Source organism: Toxorhynchites rutilus, chromosome 3, assembly GCF_029784135.1.
Source record: "Toxorhynchites rutilus septentrionalis strain SRP chromosome 3, ASM2978413v1, whole genome shotgun sequence".
Taxonomy (NCBI): domain Eukaryota; kingdom Metazoa; phylum Arthropoda; class Insecta; order Diptera; family Culicidae; genus Toxorhynchites; species Toxorhynchites rutilus.
In genome coordinates, this window is record NC_073746.1 from 154140519 (window position 1) to 154155699 (window position 15181).

The window sequence follows — 15181 nt, forward strand, 5'->3', positions numbered from 1 at the left end:
CTCTTTTAGTGTCGATTTCTTGTTGTAGCGGCGTCAATAGCATTATTGTATTGGGCCACCATCTTTGGCCCTGAATTCTCGCTTGTTGTGTGCTAGTGTTTATTTACTTTTCACCTCATGTCAAACCAAATCTGTAATTTAAAAAAATCATTGTTTTGCAAGACATTTCAGCTTTAGCATATGGTATAGAAAGTTCGGTATAGTATAGCAATAAAAAAGAAAATTGCTGACAAAAGTAACACGTACTAACATACGCTAACAGGAATAAGACATTTTTAGGTAGGAAATTCGTTTGATAGTAATTCAAATAATATGATAAAATTTACTTATGAAGTTGTATGTATCGTAGAAGAAACACTTACTTTCTGGCATTCTGAACCAAGACGCATTGATGGTTTCAGCGCATTAAGCTCCTCACTGAATTCCTCCCACGTTTCCTTAACCGGGATTTTATTTGAACTTCCTCCACAAATACCTCGAGCAATGTTTACATTCGCTTCCATTGGTTCAACGAGTCGTCCAAACAGGTGGTGATTTGTCTGTCCACTCGTTTTCAGCCACTGAAATATGTGCTGGAAGTAAGTTCTGCATTGTAAATTATAACATAATTAATATGAATAATGTTGGATTGAACAATTACCTTGTATAGACTATTCTGGCAGCACCGTAAAACAAATACTGATCAAAACAAACGAACATGTGTTGAAAATTGCATATATTCAAGCGTTTCTGAAATGTTTCCTAAAGGAAAATATCAGGGACGCAAACCAAAACAAAATAATTCTCTGAAGGTATGCAACAAATGAACCAAACAACTCGAAAAGTTCTGACACTTGCATCGATAGCTATCACTCGCACGGTGCTATTGAATTGCTCGATTTCTATAATAGTAAAATAGGTCTAACGAGCAAAATTCTTATCGCCTCGATTTCTATCATAGGGCCCATGATCTTCGTGAAGGCGTGAAATCGGCACAGTTGAGACCAACGGAAGGCTCCTACCTTTGCTGATCCCCATTTGAGAACCTTTTTTTAACTTTTATAGAGACTTTGCCTAATTTTCCTTATATGTTATCGACTCGAGTATAATAGAGCGAGAAACTTTGTTCTCTTACGTCATTCGCCGCGCGGGATAAAAGGGTTTATCATATCCAAGAAGACTGAATTTCTTTTCAGCTGAAGTATTTTCCATTTTTATCCGTTCTGACGTAAGTATCTATATTTTTATTACTACAGTAGGAACCCAACTATACGCGGAATAGTCGGGCAAGTTCACCACGAATAACGAAAATCGCGGATAACGCATTAAGGAATTGAAACTGAGGTACAAACACGAAAAAAAATATGTTTCAGCATGGAAGCTATGTTTTATCAATATAGAAATCATTAAACCATTCATCTAGAAGGTCGTGTACACCAGTGGCCAAATAATGTAAAATCTATGACCAAAACAAATGAGCATAGTCCTACCACTCACTGACAAATTCCAAGAAGTCCTATTGATTTATTATGTTGATTTAATACTGTCGTGAATAATCCGCACCGCGTTTCATCCGCTCGCGGATGATCGGGGTTCCACTTTATTTGGCTTTTTGGAAAAAATTTGCTAGTATAGCTAGTTAAAACTAATAAGATAAGTTAACTATGTTGTAATCTTTTTATTCTGTTCGTAATCCATACTTTCTTGACAAATATCAGTGTGTTTTTGGAAGGTGGTTTTACGTGCAAACTTTTTCGAGCATATGCACTCAAATGGATATTTTCCTGTATGCGTCATTTCGTGTCTTTTTCTGTCGCTGAAATAAGCAAAACTTTTCTCACAGTATCTGCAGTCGTAAGGTTTCTGTTTCGAGTGCACTTTATAGTGTTCATTCAGATGCGAATGATTTTTAAATTGTTTAGGACAATCGGAACAGGCATAGAAGAATGTGTCCTGGTGCTTTCTCATGTGCATTTTTAGGTTAGACTTTCGATGGAACCGTAAGCCGCAAACAGTGCACATCTCTTGCTTTTCTTCGTGCAGTAACGAGTGACTCTTGAGATCGATTTCCTTCTTGAATGATTTCACACATTTGTCACACTTGAACTTTCGCTCGTTGGAATGCACCAATTGGTGGGTGATAAGCTTCGAATGAGTATCGAATGCTCGACTACAAGCAGTACACACGAAATTTTTTGGTCTGTACACAAATCGCTGATGGATTCGTAAACTTTCCGCTGTTCGAAAGCGTTTGTAGCATACGTTGCATTGGAGAGGGCGGGTGTCATCTACGGCACTTTTGCGTATTGAATGTTGTTGTTCTGTGTGCAGACGAAGATCCATGTCACTGTCAAATGATTGATAACAGCCACAGCATATTTTTTTCTGCGAATTATTCTCGGCTTCCGGATCTGGATGGCCGTGAACCTTGTGCATATGGAGACGTTGCTGCTTCAATGACGAAAACATCTGAGAACAAAGTGTACACTCGGTCGATTTGCTACTATGGTGTAACAATTTCTTTTCCGTGCTAAAATGTGAGAAACACTGTTTACATTCAAAAGGCTTTTTGCTACTCTTACATTTTCTATGTGGGAAATGTTTCTGTTCAGAGTGTTCCAATAATTCTTCTTGTGTATCGAAAACAGCTCTACACCGTGCTCCACAGCACATAAATCTTTTGGGAGCCATCGATGTTGTACACGATGTTTCGTTACTATCTGATTTGACTTCTTCGTGAATTTCCATTCCCATTTCTTGGTCATACTCCGAATTTTCATCTATCAGCACATCAGATTTGAAATCATCTTCTAAGTATTCTACAAGGAATTCTTGATCGCCTTCTTCATCAGAACACTGTGCTATTTCTTGTTTAACGTCTAAAACATATTCATCAGATGGTTCGGACTCTTCCTTACTCTCTAGCGGAAACTGCAATTGTATTTCATGCAATTCAGTTTCTTCACAAGTTGCTAGTGCGTCCTGCTGTACTGAGTGATCATAAATTATTGGTATAGCATTATCATCCATTCGTATTTCAGTGGCACTGTCACTTGGACCTAGGCTATTGGACACTTTTTCAGACATATGATCATCCAATAGTATATCATCTTCATATCCCAGTTCCGATGAGAGTTTCAGCTCTGACTCGATATCGTCTCTCACTGTGCTATTTGGGTTTTCTATTTGTTGGTCTTCTTCGGATCTGTTGAAAAGAAGGAAGCTAGAAAGATCAACCAACAACGAAGGCTTAACATGTTTACCCATCTTTGCAAGTGGCTTGTGCCGTTCGTAATTCCGCATCGGACCGGCGACATTTATTCACGAACAAATACGCATTGAGTGCTTCAACCACACATCTCGCACAGGCATCTCCCGGTAAGCCATCATCCTCGGATATCTAGTGAAAAAACGATATTCTAAAACGTCCAATACTTGATTCCGATGCGCTTACCTCAATTCTAGCACAGAAACGGATTATTTCCGCTAATTTAGTTCCCCGTCGTTTAGCGAACAGCGACACACAATTCAGTTCGTACCGTAAACAAATACGACATTCGCTTGAAGACATATTTGGGTATCCAACGATATGTTAAACAACATAAAATTATGAAAATATTAGAAGTGTTTGTTTACTACTAGCTTCTGTGGAAACGGTGGAAACGTCATGACAAGAAATGAAAGCAGACGATGTTTGTTTTTTTAAAATGTCTGTAAATCATGTTTTCAGAAGAAGTCTAGAGTAACTTGTAGAAAGGGTCTATCTCGAAAATGTAAACAAACTTTTTATTGCATTTCTCGCGTAACTTTCGAAAAGGTCCTAAGTAACAAATGTAAACAAATCGAGTTAAAAGATGCACACTATTAGTTCTCAATCATTGAATGCATTGCAAAAACAATCGTTCAAGTATCTATCCTTTTCACCTTTTTATCACCGATACAAAAAATGTCCAATGTACAGATGCGAATTTTGAGCACTCGACTGTTACTTCGGACGCCACTTTCCTCTGACGCCCGATACGTCCGATGTAACAAAGCAATCAAAACAACACGAAGTCGTACTTTGGTTATTTTGAGTTTTTGTTATTTTCGGGTGTTGATATCGTTTTTAGTGCTACTCAACGAGTGATAACAATAATGATCTGCCTTTAGCACGAAGTGCAAATATTTGGATCGTTGTTCAGTAGTTGTTTTCAAATTCTCATCGTGCAACGTAATTTGTCCAATGTACAAAGCGGTCAGTCAAAACGTCCAATGTAACATTTCTCGCTCGGAGGCTTCAATTTCAAACTTAAAATACATAACAACAGTTACGATAGCTTTTTCAGAGTTATTATTGACTGTTAGTGGTAAAAGTAGTGATAAAGATCGATTCCTTTTGAAACAATTCGCGGACCAATGTTTCGGTCTTCAACTTCATTTTTCTCGAGTTGATGTGAATCTTACATAGGACCTTTTCAAAAGTTACGCGAGATTTCTTGTTTAAGAACTTAAGGTGGCCGTACACTGTACACTAAAACCAACTGGCAGTGGGGAACATCATGGGGCTGTTTAAACCGCCTGAGAGTGCTGTTCGATGGAGTATTCACATTTTTCTATATATCAGTGAAGGAATTAACCCCTTCACGTATAACGTCGAACCACACTCGTGCCGATTAGACTGTGCCAGAACGTACAACATCGAACCTCACTCGTGGTGTATCGATGTGAAATGATTACATAGCTTCTGGCGTATGGTGTTCGCTCAGCGCAGTAGCGGAACGACTCGATGTGTTCGTGTTTCGGCCGTGCTGTTGGAAATTAAATCGTACGGCAAGTGTACGGCAAGTTTGTACTTTTGACTGTGAGGACTGAGGACTATTCAGGAAGAGGAAGGAAGAGGAAGAGGACTATTCAGTTCAATTTCACACTAAATAAATCGACCTCATCAGTGGAGGCGATCTGGCGTAGTGGTAATATCCGTACCTCTCACGCTCAAGGTCACGAGTTAAATTCTCATTCCCGACATTCTTCCAAAAATGGAAGTCAAAAGTAACGAACCAGCCAAAATGTGTTGAAAATCACTATAATACAGAAAAAAAAATCGACCTCATCTTCTATCATTTATTATGAAATAAATAAATCATCCTCAAACATCAAAGCTGTCAGACATTCTCATTCCGTTTTACTTGTAACTGAATTTTATTAAGTCGACATTCTTAAAGTTTCACCCTTATTCTATAATCAGATCGAATCAAAATTACTCGCACGAAACACAATTTTGCATTCTGAACTTCAAGCCGTCGTTTTCTTCAATGCAAATCAAGGTATTCGATAATGTATTCATCGTTCAGTTAGTTTCTTGCTTGCTTTGGAACTGAATCAAATTAGTTCGCGTGTTCTAAAGCTTCAAGTTTAGCGAATACATATTACACGTAACTTTTCAATTTTCAATATAAACAAATCAAAAATTCAGAGAAAATCCTGGGTAAAGGATGACGATATATTTTTGAAAGTGTTTAAAACTGAATCATTTTTTCCATCACTGTTACTGTTGCACGCAAGGAATGGTGATATAATAACTGTATTAATGAAAACCAAATCAATATTTGTTGAATTAATGTGGAAAACTTAAAGATATCAAATAGGTCATATTTATCATCTGAGCTGTATCAGAGACACACTGAGACACATCACATAGGTCGTATAATGCTTATACCGAAATTTTAAATTTCTAGCACAAACAATGTTAAGAAGAAGTGAAAAGGTAAATTTGCTAATTACAGCAAAACGTAGTTTGTAAATAAGCGATATGTACAGGGTTTTCCATTTCGGGCTTCCGAAAGTATACAGCCCTGTGCTGACAACCGTTTGACATAGCTGTCAACCAAAACGTCATATCGTTAGTTGAACGTCTGCCATTTTACAATATGGATCGTTTTAGCATCGCACAACGTGTTAATTTTGTTAAATTATACTATAAAAATGATGAAAAACCGGCAAATGTTTTTCGAGCATTACGGACGGATTTTGGTCGTCATGGACGGCCTACAGAGCACACAATCGCTAATGTAGTGCGTAAATTCGAACAAACTGGATCCGTAACGGATATTGTGAAACCTGTGCATCATCGTAATGTGCGTTCGGCCGAAAATATTGCTGCTGTTGCTGCCAGTATGGAGGATGACCCGAATGTTTCGATTCCACGGCGTGCTCAGCAATTGGGCTTGTCAAACACATCATTGTGGCGAATTTTGCATTTGGACTTGCACCTACATCCATATAAAGTCCAACTGGTACAAAAATAAGAGCGTGGTGACCATGGAATGCGTCGGGCATACGTCGATTGGGTGAACGAACAACAGCAGCAAAATGCTGAATTTTCGCATCAAATTTTCTTCAGCGATGAGGCACATTTCGAGCTCGGTGGCTATGTGAACACCCAAAGTTTCCGTATATGGGGCTCAGAAAATCCACACGTAATTGTTGAGAGGCCATTGCATCCGCCAAAAGTCACTGTTTGGTGCGCATTATGGTCTGGTGGAGTCATCGGGCCGTATTTCTTTGAAAATGAGGACGGCGAGACGGTAACTGTGAATGGTGAGCGCTATGGCCGCATGTTAACCGATTTTTTTTTGCCACAAATTGAAGATACCCAGCAAACATTAAATCGTATAATTTTGCACGTGCCAAGTCTTACAAGAAATCCGAATAAATCATAATCGCATATAATATCTATCAAAGTATGTTTCGTGTATATTTGAAATCGCATAAAATGTGAAAACTCGATTTTATATATCATTATCAAATTAAGTCGCAATTCGGTATAATAAACATCAATTTTATGATGTACATTGTCGTAACATATATTTAATCCGCATCATATGCGTATATTACGCTGATGCAGTTTGTGTGTCGTATAAGCGTATAATTTAAATCGATTCAATACTTTAGTAAATCGTGTTGCATGCTGAAGAAAATCATGAAACAGTAAATCATATTAGATCCTAATAAAGAACATATTACATCATATTGAAATGTCAATGAAATGCTGATACACTCGAAAGTATTAACCGCCGTTGAATTAAATTTCAGATAGCCGCGCGAGATAGCTGGTGGATGATAATCCAGACGACCGGAGATCGAACCCACATCGGAGCAGTTTTCACCAAACATCAATCTGTGGCATTTTAAACATTCATATTCCACTTCCAACACAAGTCAATCAAACAAATATTATTTCTACGAACATAAATATTCATATATAAAAATGGTGATTCGTGAGGTTGTAATAAACATTTCACGAAAATATTTTGCGCCATTTGTTTTTTTCTATGTCTGTAATAAATCGTATAGGAGTATGACGAAAGTCGTATTTGGTGCTTTGACAATTCATGAATATACCCAGCAAACATTAAGTCGTATGAATAGCTATAATTGGAGGCGATATACATACAACCAAGACACATTTGTATGATATATGATGCAGATAACTAGCATATACACACAAAAGTGGAGGCGATATACGTATATGCCATATTTTGCACGCATATAAAGCCGTATATAACGATATGCGATGCTTTTTGGACTGATATGCGATTTGATACGACAACGTTACCACTCAATCCATCGATGACATGGAAAATCGTGTTTTTGCATTTTATGCGATTTTAGATATATATGATCGATATTTTGATTGATATTTTATGCGATTGTGATTTGATACGAAATTATATGTGACTTATCATGTGCAAAGTTATACGATTTAATGTTTGCTGGGTATTCATCTTAGATCGCAATTCAATTCCAACATAATCGCTATTATAGCCGGTCAAAGTTGCATATTCATCCAAACAAATTCGGTAAACGTTTGCCATTTATGTATATGGCCTCCACTTTTGCATGTATATGCCAGTTAGGCGCATTATATGCCAACCAAATTTTAGGGCATATGATGTTATATATACGCTTGTTATGCGATTTAATGTTTGCTGGGTAAGGATAAGGATGACATGTGGTTTCAGCAGGACGACGCCACGTGCCACACAACACGACCGAACATGGCCATATTGCGAACGAAATTTGAGGGACGCATAATTTCGCGTTTTGGTGATGCCAATTGGCCAATTGGTGGCTTTTTTTGTGGGGTTATGCGAAAGTCCGTGTCTATGCCAACTCTCCGCAAACTCTTGAGCATTTGAAAGACAACATTCGTGAAGTTATGACCGAGATACCGCCCCATATGTGCCGAAAAGTCATCGAAAATTACCTGTTCCGGATCAAGGTGTGCGAGGAAGCCCTAGGTGGACATTTGAATGATGTTGTATTTCACACATAATGGCATAAACCAAAATTTAATTTGAAATAAAAGTTTCATCGAAATTCGAATTCTAAGTGTGTTTTATTTCAATTTACTTTCGGAATTTAAAGTTGGAAAACCCTGTATATCAAAATCCATAAATGAAGATTGAAGAAATTTTATCAAATATTTAATTTTTTTTTTTTGAACAGCATTTTAATCGTTGAACACGGCATTTTGTGATAACACAGCAGAATGACTTTTACGACTGTAGTGACTTTCCTCAGCTGGGAATTATTTGATGTGCTTGACTATGTGCTGAACATGTTCATCGTCAATTTTCTTTCTCCAGGTATGGTCTTTCCACATGCCACTCCTGGTGATCCTGGCACCCAAGATCAGTTTATCGGCAAGAACACGAATTTTACGTTCCTTGAGATCGAACGTAGGCATAAACATTCGTTTACAAACCTTAACCGCACCTCCTACTCCTTGGAGCTTATAAATCCGAGAAAAAAAATCAAACAATAATTATTGCTCACATTTGTAACGCAAATTGAGAATCCAATTCTTAAACTTAATGAATTATTTGGTCAAATTCCGTAAAATTTCTAAATCAAATAAATAATATTGGGTTGGGGAAAAAGAAATGTCGTAAATTGTCAATACGATTCGATTCGAACGATTCGCCCAGCACAGCGTTGGTTTGATCGATTTCGTTCTGATGTAGTGGCTGTCGAAGATACACCCCGTACTGGTAGGCCAATCGTCGTGGAAACCGATAAAATCGTTGAAATCATCCAAGTAGACCGGCATGTGAGCACTCGCTCGATTGGCCAGAAACTGGGTATAGACCATAAAACCGTTTGGAACCATTTGCAGAAGATTGGAATCGTTTAGACCGAATCAACCCATTTTTGAAGAAGATGGTGACTGGTGATGAAAAATGGATCACGTACGACAACCTAAAGCGAAAAAGTCGTGGTAGAAGCGCGGTGAGCCGGCCCAAACCATCGCCAAGCCCGGATTGACGGTCAGGAAGGTTTTGCTGTGTGTTTGGTGGGATTGGAAGGGAATCATCCACTATGAGCTGCTCAACTATGGCCAGACCCTCAACTCGGTTCTCTACTGTGAGCAGCTTGACCGTTTGAAGCAGGCGATTGACCAGAAGCGGCCAGCGTCATAAAAACAACAGCGCTGTAATCTGTACATCGGTCTTCTTCTTCTTCAATAGCACTAACGTTCCTAGAGGAACTTCGCCGTCTCAACGTAGTATTACTTGCGTCATTTTTATTAGTACTTAGTTGAGATTTCTATGCCAAGTAACACGCCTTGAATGCATTCTGAGTGGCAAGCTCTAGAATACGCGTGATCACAGTGCAAGTCGGAGGAAATTTCTTTGACGAAAAATTCCCCCGATCAGAACGGGAATCGAACCCGAACACCCGGCATGTTAGTTGTGATGCTAACCACTCGGCCAAGGGAGCACCTGTACATCGGTCGTCGTACCCGAAGGGGCAAACAAACAACATAATGCGGTTTTGTTCATTGGTCTTTGATCGTGTTTCTTGCCACATTTTATTCGATTTTATAATTCTATTCTCATCAGTTGTGGAAAGGAAAAAGAAGCAGCCACGGCAGCTGGTTCGACACTGTCGAATCGACAGTTTCTTTAAAAAAAGTAATTGCGTAATTAAATGCGTTGACCAACTCAATTTGTTTACATTTGTTACTTAGGATCATTTGAAAAGTTAAGCGAGATTTAAATTTGTTAGATAGGTCTTATTTAAAAGTCACGCGAGAATTCATGATATTAATATACGTTAACTATACGTTAGCTATAAGATATTAATATACGCTAGCTATATGTTAACAAATTTCTAATTTGAAATTGTTCAGTTTATTCCAATCAAATTGCTTTCGCCTATCCTAATCGTGATCATCGACAACCTGTGCTCAAACGCCAACTATGTCACTTGTGAAAGCGGTGGTGAACGAAACGTAAGTGACTCGTACGATGTGTGCGTGAGAGAAATCTTTTCTGTGCTTTTGCAGGTGGAAAAATCGTAGTCGACAGTCGAGTGGAGATTCTTATACGCGGTTCTGCAATGCATTTCCAGCTTTGGGACAAGTAAAAGTAATTTCATAGTGAAATTGTCAAATCAAACGGGAAAATATCCGATGCAACAGCTGAAAATCGAGTTCGATTGGAATCTGATTGGGATTTTGAAACGAATGTGTGTGCAAAAAAAGTTGAAGCAAATCAAGTTCTCCAGTTTAGCTGCGTGTTAAAAACGAGATGTCCTTACATTCGATTTGTGATGAATAGTAATGGTGGTCAACAGAAGAGTGTGAGACTGCGACGAACCAGTTTTATCTCGAAAACTTAAAAGCAGGTTTTTCAGCAGAACGAATTGGATAGCAAAAGCGCTTCATTCTCTGTTCTTATTTAGTTCGGAAAGTGAATGAGTGTAAGGGTAAACCATCGATTCCATTTGAAGAAAGAGTTTTTTCCGTGACATTTTCGGAAGTTAATCGATCCACCTCAGCAGCTTTGGATAACATTCAACACATCGTCATACTATCGGATGGGAGGGCAGAGCGCTAATTACAAAACAAGTGTTCTCTAATCCTGCGAAAAAGTACCGGAATTTTATTCTTGTTTAGAAAAGGACACGTGAATATCTGATACATCACATTGGATCTCATCAGAGGAGGTATGATTTTCTTTTCCTTCTGTGCTATATTTCTTTTTCATAGCGAAAAAAGTTTTCACATATCGTGTACTGTTGGATGGTATGCGGTCGTGTGAGTGTTTACGATTTGCAAGTACACAAATACGCACATCCAGTGAATGTAATAACATTTATATTTTGATACGGCAGCAACTAGCAAAAACATTAGTTTAGGGTAGAGTGCTGTTTCAATGATCTTATCTGGTCTTGAAAACTTGTATTTTCAAATTTGAGATTTATAGAATTCCTACTCGCTGTCGACAAAGAGAGTAGTTGACATATTCTAAAATTTCTCGTTTGTTTGTACTATGAATATTTTTTTTCCAGGTGTACTATTTTCCTTATGTCACTCATATTATCTCATTCTTATTAGAATACATATCCATGAACTTTGAATATTCGCTTACGAAAATGGCACTAATTTTCACAAGGCATTTTTGCCCCAAACGTCATTTTTATTCATACTGTTATTAATGTTGTTTTTTTTTTGCAAAAACGTATTTACAATTATGGACTCCCACTACGATTTGAGTGTATAACACTGTTAATAGCGGGCTCGCGTAAGCTATCCTGACCTCAATTTTCGTCTACAGGGTTGCCAATAGTATTTAAAAAAAAACTGGAGATAGCTCTTAAAAAAATTGGTTGAAAACTAGATCCTACCAAACCATTTCATTTTAAGAAGATCATGCCCAGTAAACATTAAGAAAAAAAAATCGAATTTTTGTTGTATTTTTGGGAAACATATGCCCTCAAAAATGTTGTCCTAAATGAATTTTTCGATAATTGATTTCGTTGGGAAGTTACAGCCAAAAGTATGAAGTCATCCCAAGAGATATGAGGGGCTTAGAATGAAAGGGGTGTAAGTGATTTGATCGATTTCTCTACATCGACTCTCTCTTTTGGTCATAACTTAGCTGCAAATACATTCCCAGCTGTATTTACCAATGTGGAAAATAGGTCAGAACCTTATCTGTCGGATTCTATAGCAAACTTAAATTGGAAAGTTTTTGCAGTTGAGTTATTAACTAAATAAAAAGTTGATGAAGAGAAACCGATCAAGTCACTTACACCCCTTGCATTCTGAGCCCCTCATATAGTATTGCAGTACGATTTTTTTTCTGTACGTTTTTCTCGAAACCATATATTCTCAGCAGAAGGGAATCGATATCTCAGGGTCTATTCTACCGATTTAGCTGAAATATTTCATCAGCATGTAAAAATGAAATATCTAAAGCGTTACATAGCCGTTTTTTGATATTTTATTTTTCCGATTTTTTATGTGCTTTTAAACAGTGATTTTTCATTAAAAATAACTGACTTGAAAAAAAGGCGCCATTTTGGCAATTTTTCGAATTTTTAAAAACCCCTATGTAACGCTTTAGGTATTGTCCTTAAGTTTCAATATATTTATTGGAATTTGTTCTACGACACCCCGTTGCTTCAGAACCGATACCACCAGCAAGGTACCGATTTTCAGACAGCATCTACACATTTAGCTGTCAACAGGGTAATAATCGTTATTTCTGCACTCACAAGCATACAAACAATGGACAATATTTAAAAAAAACTGGAAGATTTCAGGATTTAACCCGTTAACAGGATCGAAACAAAAAATTGGAAAAAAACTGACAATAATTACAATTTCTGACAAGAGATAAACTTTCATGAAGTTACTCTAAAATTCGAACAAAGAGACATTAAAATACTAATTCTGATATAGAAAAAAATCAAATAAAAAATGAAACATTTTAGTTCGTGACATGTTCTGTTCATTTTTTTAATGATGAATGTAATGCGAAAAATATGTTTTGGAAATATGTAATTATTGTCTGTATATCCTCTTTCAACGTTGTTCATTGACGCATTCAATTTTGTACCATTTGAGTAACTGACTATTATGCTTGGTATGTGAACTTCCTATCTTCCGGTTACTGATACAATCAAAGTTTAACACAGCCAAAAGCCGTGAATCTTCCCACCTTCTATTTTTCATCTCGCTGCCAATCCACAGCACTCTCTGAATTCATTGAAACCGAGGTGCTTATATAAATATATGAATGTATACACTGCGTTTCACAACTATAGAACCACTCATTCTTTCTGAGTTTCTCGAGATATGTAAGAAGTCGGTTGTATTGAAGTACAGTCAACCCTCCTATAGCGCGGTGAGTGCGATCCGCGTTATATGGAAACCGCGCTATAAGAAACTCGGATTTAACCATACAAACCAGGCTAATTCGTAGCGCGATGTATAGAAACCATCTATCGCGTTGTATGGAAGCCGCGTTATAAGAAACTCAGAACTAGTAGAAATTACATCATTCGTACCGCGTTATATGGAGACCAATAAATACTAAAGACAAGGGTAGTGTTGAAATTGAATACGAAAATGTGGCCGTACGAATTGTATGTAATAGTGAAAGTAAACAATCACATTGAATTGTATTGGTGTGGTTACATTACTTCTCCCTTGCTTCGTTCGAATTCGCCAGCTTCTATCGAACAAAGTTGTTTGATGGTGCGTTGTTAAACGGAAACCGCGCTCTAAGAGGGCCGCGTTATAGGAGGGCTGTCGCGATTTCGTCTCCGCGTTATATGGAAACCACGCTCAGAGAGTACCGCGTTATAGGAGGGTTGACTGTATATAGTGTAGGATAACAACTTTCTTCATTCAAAAAACTGGTCATTTAAATTTGGTTGTTGTTTTCAGGTGCGAAACATTCAAAAAACTGAAATTCCAGTGTTTCATAACTATAAAACCAGATAGGAAAACTCTCACTCCTTTACAAAATTTACGTAAATACCACATGAATTACAATAAATTTCTAGTTCGTAGGTCATCTTTAGTTCTCAATCAGTTCAAATAACCCATTCGGGGTGCTTTCGACCAAGCTATGCCATGTTGCAGAGTGTATCACATTCTACGCAGAGGATACTGCTCGATTAAGTCCTTCAAATCACTGATACTGATTGTAAACTGCATCTATCTTGCGTACGATCACTCTTCATAAGTTCTTGATAGGGTTTTGATTTGGTAAACAAGCTGACCAGTCCAGAATCTGAAGTCCCTATTCAATAGTATATAGTATATCAATAGTACCTTGACCTTCCGGAGGTTATCAATTGATGCCAAATTACCCAATCATCACATCGTTTTTGATGTAAAACAGCGATAAATGCTTCTGAAATACTTCGTTGCACTTCTGACTGTTCATTCGTATTGATGGTAAGCTACCTAACCCAGGCCTTTTCTAGAAAATTCTCCCCAAACCATAAAAATCTCATCTCCAAAGCGGCGGGTCCAAAATCTAATGTGGAAGCTAATTCCATGCGTTTCACTATTCCATAAACATCTTTGATAGAAAAAATTCAACTTGAATAGAATTTCTTCATACTGGAAGAACTTATGGACCGTGTTGTGTAATTTTTCAACTCGTAACTTTGCAGGCGGCAGTTTGGTGGTTTGATTTTGAAAACGGCCTGGTTCAGATAGCTTTTCATCAACACCACTGTACAGTCAGAAGTGCAACGAAGTACTTCAGAATCATTTACTGCTGTTTTTGCATCAAAAACAATGTGATAATTGTGTAATTTTGCATCAATTCATAACATCCGGAAAGTCAAGGCATGGTTTATTGACTAGGGACTTCAGATTCTGGACTGGTCAGCTTGTTTACCAGATCAGAACCCTATCAAGAACTTATGAGGAGTGATCGTACGAATATTAGATGCAGATTACAAGCAGTATGAGCGCTTGAAGAGCTTAATCCAGCAGTTACCCCGACTGGGCTATTTGAACTGATTGAGAACTAAAGATGACCATCGAATTAGAAACTTATTGTAATTCATGTGAAATTGACGTTAATTTTGTAATGGAGTGAGAGTTTTTCCATCTGGTTCTATAGTTATGAAACACTGGAATCTTTGTTTTTTTTTGAATGTTTCGCGCCTGAACACAACAATAAAGTTTAAAAGGCCAGTTTTATAAATGAAGATAGTTATTATATCGTACACTATATACTTCAATTCAACCGACTACTTACCTATCTCTGGAAACTCAGAAAAAATGAGTGGTTCTATAGTTGTGAAACGCAGTGTGTATATAGGCACCTTGATTGAAACTTTGTAGTTAACCCATTAACGACCAAATTTAATTTTTTTATCGTTGGTGTAATTTTGCTTATTG

The 15181-nt window shown here is 37.5% G+C and overlaps 2 protein-coding genes across 6 annotated transcripts in view; one reads left to right on the top strand and one right to left on the bottom strand.

The window, feature by feature from the left end:
* LOC129776798 (zinc finger protein 846-like) lies at window positions 1–3674 on the bottom strand. Of its 3 annotated transcripts, none has more exons than XM_055782655.1 (5): window positions 3434–3674; window positions 3243–3379; window positions 641–3184; window positions 363–572; window positions 1–131 (listed from the first exon to the last, which is right to left on the bottom strand). In XM_055782655.1, exons 1-3 carry the CDS (start codon window positions 3548–3550, stop codon window positions 1642–1644), a joined length of 1797 nt encoding a protein of 598 aa, XP_055638630.1. In that variant the 5' UTR covers window positions 3551–3674; the 3' UTR covers window positions 1–131; window positions 363–572; window positions 641–1641. The 3 variants fall into 3 exon arrangements, with proteins under 3 accessions (XP_055638630.1, XP_055638629.1, XP_055638628.1); XM_055782654.1 differs by having other exon boundaries at window positions 363–585; XM_055782653.1 differs by having other exon boundaries at window positions 363–3184.
* Window positions 3675–10321: 6647 nt separating this feature from the next.
* Window positions 10322–15181, top strand: part of LOC129780457 (protein Gawky-like) — a 52172-nt gene continuing 47312 nt past the window's right edge. For 2 of the 3 annotated variants that reach the window (XM_055788755.1, XM_055788754.1), the window contains exon 1: window positions 10322–10974. The gene's annotated coding sequence lies outside the window, so the exon portion shown is untranslated. The remainder of the gene's footprint in view (window positions 10975–15181) is intronic. The other variant, XM_055788756.1, reaches the window with a different exon arrangement.